The sequence below is a fragment of the Xyrauchen texanus genome, chromosome 7 (genome assembly GCF_025860055.1).
Source record: "Xyrauchen texanus isolate HMW12.3.18 chromosome 7, RBS_HiC_50CHRs, whole genome shotgun sequence".
NCBI lineage: Eukaryota > Metazoa > Chordata > Actinopteri > Cypriniformes > Catostomidae > Xyrauchen > Xyrauchen texanus.
In genome coordinates this window covers 9,301,285-9,316,028 of record NC_068282.1, presented here as the reverse complement: position 1 = coordinate 9,316,028, position 14,744 = coordinate 9,301,285, and the positions used below count along the sequence as shown (strand labels likewise).

At 37.8% G+C, this 14,744-nt stretch overlaps 1 protein-coding gene across 2 annotated transcripts in view; it reads right to left on the bottom strand.

The window, feature by feature from the left end:
* Nucleotides 1–14,744, bottom strand: part of LOC127646621 (metabotropic glutamate receptor 4-like) — a 274,744-nt gene that overhangs the window by 202,563 nt on the left and 57,437 nt on the right. Inside the window, exon 2 of one of the 2 annotated variants that reach the window (XM_052130380.1) lies at nt 2,940–3,826. In XM_052130380.1, coding sequence (XP_051986340.1) covers nt 2,940–3,467 — 528 coding nt within the window. In that variant the 5' untranslated portion in view covers nt 3,468–3,826. The remainder of the gene's footprint in view (nt 1–2,939; nt 3,827–14,744) is intronic. The other variant, XM_052130381.1, reaches the window with a different exon arrangement.

Sequence of the window (14,744 nt, the reverse complement as noted above, 5' to 3'; positions counted from 1 at the left end):
CGATGATACATGGCAAAATACCATGATTTTATCATGGTACATATCTAAATTACCATGGTTTTACCGTTGTATATATTCAAAATACCATGGTACTACTATGGTACATGCCCATATTACCATATACCATGAAATTGTTAATGCAGCAAAGACAGTCTAATTTATGTTACATATTTAGTCAACATAAACATGCCTCATACCAGCCCTTTTATGGGCAAGTTCCATTTTCATTAACTGAGGTGGGGATGGCTAAGGTAGATCAAACAGCAATAGCTGTATTGTGAACATCTAAAAGAGAATGTGTTGTAAAACTTTTGATCGGAAGATTCTAATAATGCATAAAGCACAAAACAATACTGAAGCCCTACAATAATTTAAAGACTCACAGTGACTTGTTTTCTGTCATGTTGGTGCACACTTTGTACATCTAATTGCAGACCCAGTTTTCATGTAACGGACCAATCAGAGAAATCATCCAGGCCACTTCGGTAGACCCCCATTTCATGTTATCTGCAATTGTACAGTTTTTTCTTTTTCTATGGTTTGCACACAACTTCTAAGTGAATTTATGAGAGTGCATGCTCCACCTGCAGTGAGGACTCCCCACTTGCCCTGCCGCTGCACCTGCTGCCTCTTTTTTCTCAATAACGCCAATGTTTCAACATTGAGCTTTAAATGCGCTTATTTCAGCACACGTGCTCAAAGTCTGTCATCTCCACGCACTGCTGCAGAGTTTCCTCCGCCTACGATCTATCTTTGATCACAACACTCTGGCTGATGAATGGCACTGTGTAGTCTGCATTTCAGAGGGTAAATATCCATTAAACGTTGGGCATCTGTCTCTTGGTGGCCTGGCTGTGGAATGAATGAGATTCGGCCTCACTGATGCCCGGTCAGAGCTATTCTGAGCTAAACATGGAGTCCTGCATTATTTATACACCTGTCCTATGAACAGATGCAAATCTGATATTCAAATTTGGCTTCCATAACCATGGTCCCCTGCAAAAGGGCAGTGTAGGGGAAGATATTTGAAACATCCTATTTTAAAGAACTGCCTAAAAAAACATTATGATAAACAGCAGCATTGACTAAATATTTTGCTACAAAAAAATATTAAAGTTTGCACAGAAATTCAAATGATTTAGCAATTTGTTTTATGAACCTGTTTATTTAGCAGAATCGTTAATAAATTATTCATAAAAAATTAGACTTTATTTTAGTGAATCAATTTGTTTAAAAGATTCAGTCAAATCAATTTGTTGAGAGAACACATTTGCTTGGCTGTAAATGAGACAAAAATGTGCAAATCATTGGAAAAGTAGCTTGTTACTGGCAAAGCTACACTGTTTTTAAAGAAGCGCTCATACTACTGAAAAATGTAGTTAAGGTAGTAATGTCATTACTTTTATTTAGTTACTCCCAAACACTGGAAAAGAAAGAGGTATTTTGGTTGAAGAATACAATGTTAGTTGTTAGCCCTGAGATCTGCTACCCTCATTTTGTCAGGTACCTGTAGATATTCACAATGCACATATTCAATTAACAACTTAATCATTACATATACACTATGACATGCTACTATAGCCTATATCATGTAAACCCCACAATCCAGATTTATTATGTGTGTTCATTATTGCATGTTAAATGAATCTGCTCTCAGATGCAAAGCTATTTTATTTGCATATTCATATTTTTCCCTCGAGGAGCTCATCAAAGTTTGCAGTAAAACATACATCAAGATGACAAATTACCCACCAAAACAATATGAAAAGCATACCATTTTTGAGACTGGAAGAGCCGTATCCTAATTCAAAAATCTCTATAGCTTAGCTTCATGCTTGTACTGTAAAATCATTTTCCTTTTTTTTTTTTTAAATAGGCCATGTTTACATTATCACATAGGGGCCTTGCATTTGCAGAGAGTGCGTCAGGAAATGCTACTGGCTTTGTGTGGTCACTGCTAAGTGAACAAAAGAACCCAGAGATTGCACTGTTATCAATTATACATACACTGCTTACCATAGGAAAATACCAAGGTACAGATGCGGCAGCCCCGAATCAAATCTCACATCAGCATGTTCATGTCAACCCTGTGCAAAAGACTAGCTAGTCTGCTGGTTTCCCCACCAGGCTTCTTAATTTGTTTAATCAGAATGACTTCCATTGTCAACCAGCTCCACCAGCTAAATTTAGCTGGTCAACAGCATTGCTGTTCTGATTGAACCACTAGACCAGCAAAGTTATGGAATTCAGACAAAGCAAGGAAGCAGTCCATAGCAAAGGAAATAATAATAATAAAAAAATCTGGGTTCCAGTGAGGCACTTACAATTGAAGTTAATGGGGACCAATCAGTAAATGTTAAAATACTCACTATTTCAAAAGTAGATTTACAAAATGTAAACAATATGTGTTAACATGATTCTAGTGTGATAAAATCAATTACAAACCTTTCCTGTGTAAAGTTATAGCCAATGTTACAACTTCATTGTTATGACGATGTGATGTCAACGAACCCTAAAACCCAAATATGACTGTAAAATGACTATTTAAACAAATTTAGATCTCAAAAAATACATTAGTTTTAACAGAAGCATTATTGCAGGTGCTTTTATAAAATTATAAGCTTCACATTTCTGCCTTTAAACCCTCACTTCCATTGCAAGTGCCTCAATGTACCCTCGATTTTTGCTTATTTTAAAGACAAGGAGGGACAATTCAGAATAATTTTTTGTGGTTATCAACATTATGCCACATATGCTGTCGATTGATTTTAACTTTTACTTAACATGAAATATTAAATGATCTGAGATATGCAATCTGCATTTATTTTATAGCTCTATACTCTAAATATATGTCAATAATTGTCCAATTTTATTTTGTTATGGAAATTTAGGAGAAACATCTAAGACAAAGTTGATAAAGACACTGAAGAAATCCTTACCTTAAACAAGCGGAGGATGTTTGCCACCATGATAGACACGGAACTGGACGAAGCTCCAATTACGCCCACCACTCTTTCAGGCTTGGTAATGATGGGCGATCCACCACCTTGGCATTTGACATCCGTTCCATCCTTTTCAATGAGTGCCTGGACAAATGTGAGTGACTGCTCCAGAGCGTGGGTGTCCCGCGAACACGTGTCCAGGATGCGGGCTCCTAGCGTGATATTCGGAAGCAGTTCATGGTCATTGTTGATGCGGTCCAGAGCAAAGAGCATAGCCTCCAGACGATGGATCCCCTTTTCCTTTTTTAGCTCACCACAGGGTTTGCCCTCATGGCCCCGAGAGTGAACTGGAAACAGGCCACCCAGTGAGATGTCCCCATCAATCCGAATAGAGTTCAGATGTGTGTGGCCTGGACCTTTGGGCCTTGCAGCCAAAGCAATTAGGAAGAGGTATAGAAGAACCAACGTTGAGGCCTGACTGTAATGGCTGGTCCAGCCAAGCATTTTGCGCATGGATGGAGACATTGCAGCAACCCGGTCCTGTGTCTATTTTTGGATCTGAGATGTGTCACTTGAGTTGATGGGTCAATGAAGTCACCCTTTCAGAGGGCACAGTATTTTAAAGTTCATAGTTATGCCACTTTGAGATGTGTTTATAATTGAATGGAATGCTCATCAGGTCCTTTAGGCAGCAGTTCTGAGTCAGTCCGTTTTATCTCCTGTCACAGAACTTCCTCTGGTGTCTTTTGATGAGATTAAAGGTTAACCGCAAGTCTTTGGTCGCTTGCTCCCTCTGGGTTTTCAATCTCCCTATCTTCTGGTGGAGGTGGCTGGGGGAGTCTTTTGCTGTGAACACAAAGCTTCACCCACCTGTGAGGGCCTTCCTGGAACAAAGGAAGGAAAAAAGGAATGAGTAAGCACCATAAGAAGGCCACACAGTCAGATGTTTCTGTATCAGTATGGGCATTGCAAGCTTTCTGTTCCGTTTCTTCAACTTTCTTTAGCTGCATCTCACTGAAACCCACTTTCTCACTGAAACCTTCCCTTTTCTTTTTCTTGTGCACACCTTTGAATTTGAAACGTTGCTATGGGCTCCCAAGGTCAAGAGAAATATGCGTTAGCTCCCATATGTCTTTTTTTTTAACATTCTGAATGAAGGAGCTGCATTCCAATGAGTACCTAGTACCCAGCGAGAGGGAATTATCTATGTAATGCTGTTTTCCTTTCCCTCCAATCTGAAATGACAAGCTCTGATAAAGAAAATGAGTTTGGTTGATGAAAATTGTTCCGCACGACACATGCTGACATACGGCAAACCCCTTTATCTTTTCCTACGCTGGTCACCACAGGACAATCAAAGTTCTCGTGATGAATTATTGTTTCGGTAACCTCAAGGTCATTAATTACTTAAAGAAATGAGATTTAATTTGTTTGACTCTGATCTCAATGTTGAGTTACTGCCTACAACTTTGACAGACACTATTATCATTACTCCCTTATTAAAAGCCTAATTGGGTTCAAATTATCATAATGGAATAATGTCCAGAATGAACATGCACATATTTGGGATCCTTTTGGCTTTGGAACTAATGACAGTTTTTCTAAAGATTTGCTTTAATGGTGAGGTTTAGTGTCAAAAATAACAAATTGATCTTGCATTATTTTTATGACTACACAATAACTTTATCATGCACCACTATGATTCACTGCCTGACCTGTTTTCACCTCCTACAGCACAATGGATATAGTATATATATATATATATATATATATATATATATATATATATATATATATATATATATATTTGTCATATACAGTAGTTGTATAGCTGTATCTTCTATTACATTGCTCTGTATGTATTTTTTAAAATACCATCATAAAACAGATCCTGGAAGCATATTGGTCAAAGCAACATCACAGCTGTGCTAATATACACAATATAGTAATAGATACAATGTGAAATATCGGTTAATCTAGACAGAATACATGTTTCAAACAGCAGTATGCTACAGTGGTGTCACATGACTTTGTTAGGTCGCATTGGAAATAACAAAGTGTATTTTGCATTTTAATTTAATATCATTTAAAAATGTCTTTTTTTTGTTAGTCTGATGAAATAATGAGTCAAAACTCATTAAAACTCATCAACAATTGCTAAAAAAATGAAGTAAATAATATTTGCGGGTAATTACTTCCTAGTTCATTTGACAGAGTATGGATTCTCTATACAGCATTAATAGTAAGAATAGTATGGTAGTATGCTGTTCTGAACCTATTTCTTCAAGTGGAATTTTGGTACTTTTATTTATTAATTTGTTAATGAAATCACATTTGATGAAAATTTGAATAATAATTAGTTTTTATTTTGTAGTATCACTTTAATAAAATATGTCAGAATGCCTCTAGTACCTTATGGCTTAATTATAGTTCCTACAACAAAATACTGTGCATTTTTGCATCCATAGATGTGATTTAAACATGCAATTTTTAACAAAATCTATTTGATCCATAAACACTCACCATTTCGTTCACCTCACTTATTTATGAGGTGACCGAAAAATAAACAAAAATGACCTTTAATGCCTTTGCAAGTCTAACTGACCAGCTCTTACTCCATCTAGGTTTTTTTTTTTCATATCCTCCCTTCCCTCCTCTTCCCTATTAGTACACTATGCGCTGGCTCCACACCTCTCTAGTGCGCAGACACTTCAAAGAATTACAACAGGGCCTCTGAAGTGACTGTGAAATGCGTTTTCAATGTCGGCAAATGTGCTTTGATATGTAAGAGCGAACCGGTGAATCCTACCTCTGGGAAAATGTTTGTGTGAGAGTCCACAGAGAAGCTAGGAGCACATGTTCCACTCTCCCACGCTCACGACTAAGAGAAACATTTCCTAACACGTGAGAGATGGAGCTCAGCCTACATTATGAGGTGTTTCTCTTCAATGACTTACTGTTAGGTGATGTTAACAGTGTTAGGGAGTAACTTACTAAAAGTAGCAATTCTACTAACTTAAATACATTTTTCAGTAGCATGACAGTATTGTCACGCAAAGCTAGAACAAATTTGGTTAAAATTGAGTTAACCATGGAAATGAACCATTTAAAAAAAGTCGCTAGACATCTTCTTTTGTGAAGCTTAATATTTAGTTAAAGGATTAGTTAAACAAAAATGAAAATTCAGTCATTCTTTACGCACCCCTGTGTTGTTATAACCCTATGTGACTTTCTTTCTTTTTATTAACACAAAGGGAGAAATTGTGAATAAAAACAGATGAAATGGGCAGTTTATGGTGACCACCTCTTCAAGCTTCAAAAGAATGCAAAAGTATAATTCAGAAGTCTACAAAATTATTCCATGAGGCTCAAGATTGCTATGAAGGCATATGATAAGGTTTGGTGAGAAACAAATTTCCATCTGATGTATTATTAAGTGAACATTTTCACTGACTGTTGATTTCCTGTGCGCGTTCATGATATGGTACGAGAGCAACAGTTCATGCAGACCCCTCGCGAAATTGGAGTGTTTTGTTTTGTGGTCCTCCACAGTGCTAGTGCCAACAGAACACAACACAGCTGCACACAAAACAGAGAGCATAACATAATAAACATGTCTGATGAGTTTGTAGTCGAAGAATTGATGCATTTCTATGACCAGCCATATTATTTTGAATGGAATACCCGGAAATCAAACAGAAACATAAAAGAGGCTACAGGAGCCATAGTCACACCATGTCCTAACGGCAAACGACATGCAATAAAAGGTATGTTTTATATGGTAATCAGTCTTTGTCCTAACCAGCAGCGATGATACATTCAATTGATTGCTTGTTTTCTGTTTCCGGCATCGCAAAGGTAAATTTGCCACCTGTGAACTGGCACCGGTACAAAAACTCTCAAAAAAGCCAAACAGTATAGCCAAACTTTTTTTAAATACTCAAATATATGGTGTATGAATAAGGATTTTTCAAGTTTTATTTGTTGTATTCACTGTAGGGTGGCCAGATGTCCCATTTTTCCCAGGACAGTCCCGTATTTAAGCACTTTTTCTAGTGTCCCAACTTATTCTGAAATTTGTCCCATATTTCCCCTCTCTTAAAATTACTCTATCGCCTATGCAGCTTTCTCATTAACGTGAGTATTCTAATTAAATGTAGCCAAGGATACAGTTTGTAAAACCAATAAAATCACACCGTGTTATTTGAAGTACATGATCGGATGAAACTATCCAATCACAATCCCATATCAGTTAGTGAACTGATTGAAGAGTCCAGTTGAAAGAACACACAGATGAAATCGCAGCTGGAAAAATGTCAAGGAAGTGTGCATGTACATTTAATGAGGATCTTCAAAAAGAGTTGAAATTTCTAAAAAAGGAGTTACAGACAGAGCCTAGTAAAGTGAGGTGTGAGATTTGTGGAGCTCGATTTTCCATCGCCCATGGAGTTTGGACTGACATCACGCAGCATGTTCATACAAAAAAGCATGTGCTTCTAAATGTAAGTGTGCCACACCAAGTGTAAGCGATTTTTTTTGTGAAGCAAAGTTCCAAATCTGACAAGGTGCACACAAGTGAAGGAATTTTGCTTATCGTTCTGTTGTGCATGGCCATAGTTTTTGGTCAGCTGACTGCACTGCGAAACTAATCAAGACATTGTATGATCCAAAATGTTCATCTGCCTGCACCAAATCTGAAGCTGTCATATGCAATGTACTCGCTTTTGTGCAGCTGGACTATCAGAAATTACTGCAGCATGGCAACACGCATTTTCTCTTGGTCCATCTCTTGTAAGAATACTATGCATTTTCAATGGTCTGCGTGCATACTTTCTTTCTCAAGAAAATGCCCAAAGTTTCTAAGAGACATTTTCAGCGACCCTTGCACTAAACTTGGGATTGGCTTCGCACTAAAGCAAACAGCCACTTTTAACCGTGCACTGGAGATAGTAGAGCAAGACCACAAATCAGCCCTTAAAAGTGTCTTTGCACATTCATAACCTGAGAAAAGTCTTGCAGGCCAGGCTGGAGGAATCATTCATACCATCTGACATTAAAAAGTAGTTGGATGCCCTGGTTGAGACTGGTGACATGCGAGCGGATGTTTTATTTTGTGCAGTAAGAAAATTTTATTCAGCATCAGTGGATTACCTCCAAAATTGGAGTCGCTCAATGGAGAACACAGAAAAACTTGAGTGGGCCCTACTAAGAGACATTCCAGAGTGGAAAGACATTAAGAGCAGCCTCGAACACTTCTACTACAGAATCCCCGCTCTCAGTTTGATTGACGAATCCATGCTTTTTGATAAGTTGGCTTGCGCAAAAAACATTGTCACTCATCACATCACTGAGTGGAACATAAACAAGATGGCTGTGTCTTAGAGATGAACAGACATTTTTCGTGAGCTGGAGAGCAAGACCATCAACTTCGGAGTCTTTGCCAAGGTAGTGGAAATTGTTTAATGCCTGCCTGGGACATCTGAATCTGTGGAGCATGTGCTCTCATTAATGAACGCAAAATGAACACCGGATAAATCTCAACTCAGTGTCACAGTCATGAAGGCAATGCTTTTCGTATGTCTTAATTTTGGACCGGACTGTTCTGCATTTTACGGTAAACTCTTGAAAGACAAGTGCACACTGAGAAAAGTTTCTGTCAGCGAAAAGTACAAGGTGGCAACAGTTACAAATGCGGATGCACCCTCTGCTTCGCATTGATCTGCGCCTAGGTAAGGATGTGTCAATTTCATTTTTGCTGGGAGGGGGCTGTCCCGTTTTCCACCAGCAGGAATTTGGTCAACCTAATTCACTGTAAATGTATCAATTTGAATGCAAAATGTTCAAGTGTAATGTAGTGTTGTCAAAAGCACATGTACTTTGGTACGAAGTCAATACTAAAATGAAAAAGATGTAATGATACCAGTGTTTCTGCAGTACCGATAGTACCGGGCACCTCCACAGACTCTATCCAGTACAAGTGCAGTATGACTGAGCCACGACAGCTTTAAAATGCTCATTTTGAGCGTGTGCTCTGCTACTCCTTACACTGAAATAGACAATTAATCAAATAAAAAATCATGATATGTCCTTGTGTGATATATTAAACCACTAAAGGGTGCAATATTACTGTGGAAGAGCTGCTTACTTAAAATAAATCAGACCCCTCATCCTCTAGAAACTCCACAGACATTGAAAATCATTCAAAATATATGAGATGACAGAGCAGAGCACTTATCCATCGTGAACCACGCAGCACATGTAAAATATATATTTATATTATAAAATCGCAGCATTTGCATTTTAATCTCAGCTCAGATTTATTTATATTGCATTTAAACAACAGAGTTGACCAAAGTGCTTCACAGTAATACAATTTAAAACATAATATTTGAAAATGACCACATACACACACCATTAATCTAAAATACAAACACTACAAAACTGTGTCCTACAGTTCATTTGACAGACTCAAACGACAGTGTAAAGAGATAAGATTTCAGCTGTGACGCAAACTGCTTAACTGGAAAAGTGCAAAAGAAAACAATAAATAAAAGCATGATTCAAAATAAAATATAGATGCCTGAAATTGAAGAAATTGAATACAAATATATTTTTACCAGTGTTGGTTAAGTTACTCTAAAAATGTAATTAATTACTTACTACTAATTACATCTCCTACAGTGTAATTCGATTACTGTACTAATTACACTGTATGAAAAGTACTTGCTAATTAGTAATTACTAATTACTTTCTAAAACCCTTATCAATCTCGACTAGATGAAAAACACAAGGATAGATATGAAATTGTTCTTTTAAATCTTTCAAATAAATCATATCAAATAAAAATACATTATTCATGAACTGGTCAAAGTATTTAAGGGGGCTGGATCAAATTAGAAAACATACATTTTAACATTAAACGTTATATTTTGATTTTAAATTCACTAATGTTTTTATAGAATTGTTCTATAGTCTATACAGTATTTAACACAATTACATCAGACGTATTTACATAAGAAGTAATCCCTAACTTTATTTTTTCAATGAAAAGTAATTTAATTACAGTAATGAATTACTTAGTAATGCAATACACCCAACACTGATTACAACTGTATAGTAACAATGTAATATTCACTGTAATAAAGATAATAATAATAATCAATCAAAATATCACAAGCAATCAAAATATCACAAGTATGACAACTGTTGAATGAATGTTTGGCAAAACAAATGCAATGACATTTTTTAATTAAAGTTAAAAGAATTTATTGATTAGAAACTATTTTGTTGATAAAATTAAATTAAACTTTAAAAAATGTTCTGGAAAGTTCTGGAAATAATAATTATTAAACTATAATTATTAAAATAATTGTTAAATAATTAAAAATAACTAGACTTGCATGTTCAATAGCACATTATAATATTAGCATATTGTTTGCTGTGGTATCGAAATTGTTATCGAGAACCGTGACATTTCACTTCTATTGGTACCAACTACTGAAATGTTGGTACCATGACAACACTAGTGTAATGTTGTTACTGTAAATGAGATACATTTTGCCAGATAAATACTGCTCTGATTACAAACAAATTAGTGAACTATATTTTACATTTTATAAAAATATATTATAAATTCAATAATATAATTTTAAAATACATTAAATTACATTATAAGTTACAGTATATACTTAAAAAAACATATTGCCCTCATATAGCTTCAATGTAGCTCCAGTAACAGCTTTTTAGAAAGGGTACCTTGACTTCAGGGGTGGACTGGGAAGAGAAATCAGCCCAAATTTATACAGAAACTGGCCCAAAATATGTTGAGCATTGGGGGTGGGGGGGGTGTTTTGCTGTCCTTTTCTGCATATCACGGCCCCCTTCGGCATATCACAGCGATGTTTTGTGGCCCGTTCTGCATAGTGCCAGTTATCCCAATTGCCAGTCCGCCCCTGATCGGCCCCAAAGTGGGTCAGCATCCAGCCCTGGTTGACTTAATCTTAACTCGTTTAAATTAAGAGTAGTTTGTAATTTAGGTAGCAACAGTTACTTCCCCCAAACTGATCTTTAATAAAGTCTCTACGACGGTAAGAATAACGCAATCTTTTTAGGTAGCTATTGACCCATTTGAAGCTGTCAGTATGATCTGAGATCAATGCTGTGATTTGCAGGGAGTGTCAGCCCTACCACACAAGTTAATTAAATTCATTAGTTAAAGTTAATTGACACTGCATGGCTGTCTGATGAAGTAATGGATATATAATAAGCGCTGAAAGTTTCTATCAGCAATAGGCTCGGAACTGACGGTGGAAGACTGCAATTACATAGTTTGCTCTACTTGGGGTAAAAATCAGTTTTTTCAGGTTTGAAGCGCTCAAAACTGTTTTGTTTTTTAATTGGATATACTGTATTTATAATTATTGCAATGTTGAGGCTTAAAGTTTAAAACTGAGGTTCTGCTCCAACACATAGCTTTGGTAAAATAAACACCTAATTTTTATAACCTTTTATATGTTTAGGCCCAAAAAAATAAATTTGAGCATTTGAACTACTTACGTCTTTGGGGATTAGCATCATGTTAACATCACCCACTGGTTTTTCCCTTATACTTGGTAAAAATTTACTATGGAAACCACAGTTTCTACCCAAATACCATAATTACATAGTACAGTTATTGTTACCAAGGTAAAACTGTGGTAACTTGGAATTAGGCTTATTGAGGAGAGATGTGCTATTACTTTTCTAAGTAGACTTATGATTTACACCTGGTGGACAATAAAACTGGTGGGGTTTTTTTTGTGTTTTTTTTATGAGAATGGGAAATGGGCTCTTTTGAACTGGGGCAGTAAGAAACCACAGAAAAACCCCTAGTAACTACGCCACCTAGCAACCGCATAGCAACATGCTAAAAACAATCAGATTTCCCCAGCAGCCACAAATTAATACACTAGTAATCTTCCACAACAATTTAGCATTGTAGCAGCACATTTTCACAGGTTAGCACCACACACTTGTGGTATATGTAAAAATTTAGTTATGTTAGTACCATGGTCATTTCTGGGGATTTAAAATATGGATTATGACAGTCAAATCTATAATTTATTCAATAAATATTTTCAATTGTCACGTTAACCTCATAAACCACTATTTCTGAGGCTGCCCACCTCTCTCTTGGTAGCACTAGACTAAATGTAAGGTTTTAAAAACATAGCAGCTATACGTACTGAACCTAGACTCATTTTGGTGAGGTCTTGACCTAACAAGCACTTAATTGGTGCTAAATAAGTACAGTTATGCCATTCTGAAAGATCTGTATGAGACTACTTTTTACCAAAATGTCTCCTGCAATGGGTCATAGCACTTAGCTTGAATGCTAACAAAGGGCACATTAGAGCCCATGAGTAAGCAATTGTTAAATTCCTTGAAGAAAAAGGGAAAGGTTGGAGCAGACAGTGTGTTAGCCAATAAAGAAAAAATACCTTCAAAGCTGGCTCTTTCCCTTGACATTTATAGGATGGGCAGACTGTCAAAACAACATCCACATACTGGCACATGTTAACATTCAAGACATAAATAAGAGATTACAAAATTGCACATATTAGACAATAATACAATACAAGAGCCAGACGAATACTTTGTGTTACACACTAGATAATTTTGTCATCTGGTACTTTTCTCTAAGCAGACACAATTGCACTGTGGTTGATAACAAGTGAATCACAAAAACAACAGCACACCGCAGCACTCCTTGCTATCACTGGATGGTAGTTTGTTGAGATATTACAGCTTTTGAGTAACTGCCTATATTATTTAGGCTTTTTTTAAGTATTCTTATGAAAAGTTATTTTCATTTCCAGTAACCCTGAAGCACTCTACTCGCTTCTAAAAATATTTTTGCGTGTAAGCTCTAGTATGCATACCGTTGAATAGCAACCCTTAGTCTGCAGGCAGCCCAAGGGAGCCTCCACTAAGCAACAGGCTAATAAATCTTTGCTGGTGCAATGTTGTGTAGAAAAATGGCACTGTTATTCATCTGATATACTCAAGTGTGTGCTCAAGGAAATATTAGAAATGGCAATTATAAATAGTGCTAATGAGATCATTATCCGTTTCTCAAAATGCTTTACATATTGGAACACTTGTATCAAGTGTTCCACCTCCAAACTCTAAATGCAAAGCCATTACTGTAGTGAAAGGACAATTACTTAGTGTGCATTGCAAAATTAGAAGCACAAATTGCTGTCTCACAGCGAGTTTACATACTTGATGAAATTAAGCCATCCTAACATTCTCCGAAACTCACATGCCACAGCAAGCTGCAGAATTTGGATCACATCACGCCCACACATGCCATTCATAGGTTTCTTTATAAAACACCTCCTTGTCTCAGTTTCTTTAAGCATGTTGGGCTGACACCATTCAGTCAGTTAGAGCTGTAATTGATCTTAAAAGAATAATCTCTTTCCATCTCTTCTAGAAACAGTAGAGATGTGGGCCTCAATGGGAGTAAGCTCGCCAGCAAAGCTCTTATTCTGGAGCAGATCTTTTGTAACAAGTCTAAAGGTGACATGGTCGTTTTAACGCACACTATTTCAAGAAGTAATTTGGACCTGATCATTCATGGCAAAATCAGTTTAATCATTGTAGAGTGAATCAGGCAGGCTCAGGTCAGACTTATTTTCCAATTCACAGGCAAACTATGGCCTCACTGTGAATCTCAGTACAGATAAGGGGCTTAGACAAATACAGTGTGTGTGATTAGTAGAGGAGAAAACGGAGGCATTCAAATACACAGTATTGAAGACATAAACATACTTTTTTACTTTGCATTTTCCATTATCGTGTCGTTCCCATCAATACTAACCCTGTCCTACTTCACTTTCAAAAGCTAGTCATAAAAGAAGTCTAGAATGGCAGGGTTTACGTAAGGAGAAACAGCAAAGCGTCTAGGTTACTGTTGTAAACTCCATTCTCTGATGGAGGAAACGAGACATTGTGTCAAATGAAGCGACACTAGGGGACTTTCTTGAAGGCCTCGGTTACCTCTGATCTTGAGAAAAGGCCAATGAGAATTTGGCAGACAGAATTTGAATGTTGTGGGGGCGATCACGTATGACGTACCCGGTGGGGCTTCGCAGCAGGGGGAGCAGGTAATATGTTGGGGAGCAAAGTTGCGTCCCGAAACAATTGTGCTGAGAAAAAATCTCAAATCACTTGCCTCCCTCTGCGTACCCGGCTGGGGGCGGGAAATTGACTGAGGAGGAGGTCCTATGGAGGCGTTCTCTAGACTCATCAGAACCGGGCCACCGGGCGTCTACAGTTGAGGGCCTGGAGGTGAGGGGGCCACGTCTATGGTGCCGTGACTGTAGGTGCTTGGTGCCAGACCACCATGAGAATGGCGTGTTGGGACACCGGTTAGGTGACCAAAGGAGTGAGGGAACCGCTCTCTTTTTCCTGACAATGTGGGTACCGCGGCCCGGTGGCATGCGGTAAGAGGTTTCCCTCCCGGCCCTCCACCGGGGGATGGATTGGCCCAGATACCAACTCCGTAGGAGCCATCTCGCTTCTTGTTTTTTTTGTCTCAGGAACGCTTGGGAGCCTTCTGGGGCTCCCAAGGGCGAGTCAGCTTCGAACGGGGAGCTCTACACTGGGGCTGAGAGCTGGACCCAGGTTGAAGAAGAGCTGCCTGTTGTTTAGAAGCCGCAGGGGGATGCCCTCGGTGAGCAGACGGTGCACGGCTTGTGCTGGAACGGCAGTGAGACATGATGTGGGATATGGCCTCCGTCTTCTTCCTCACTGCCG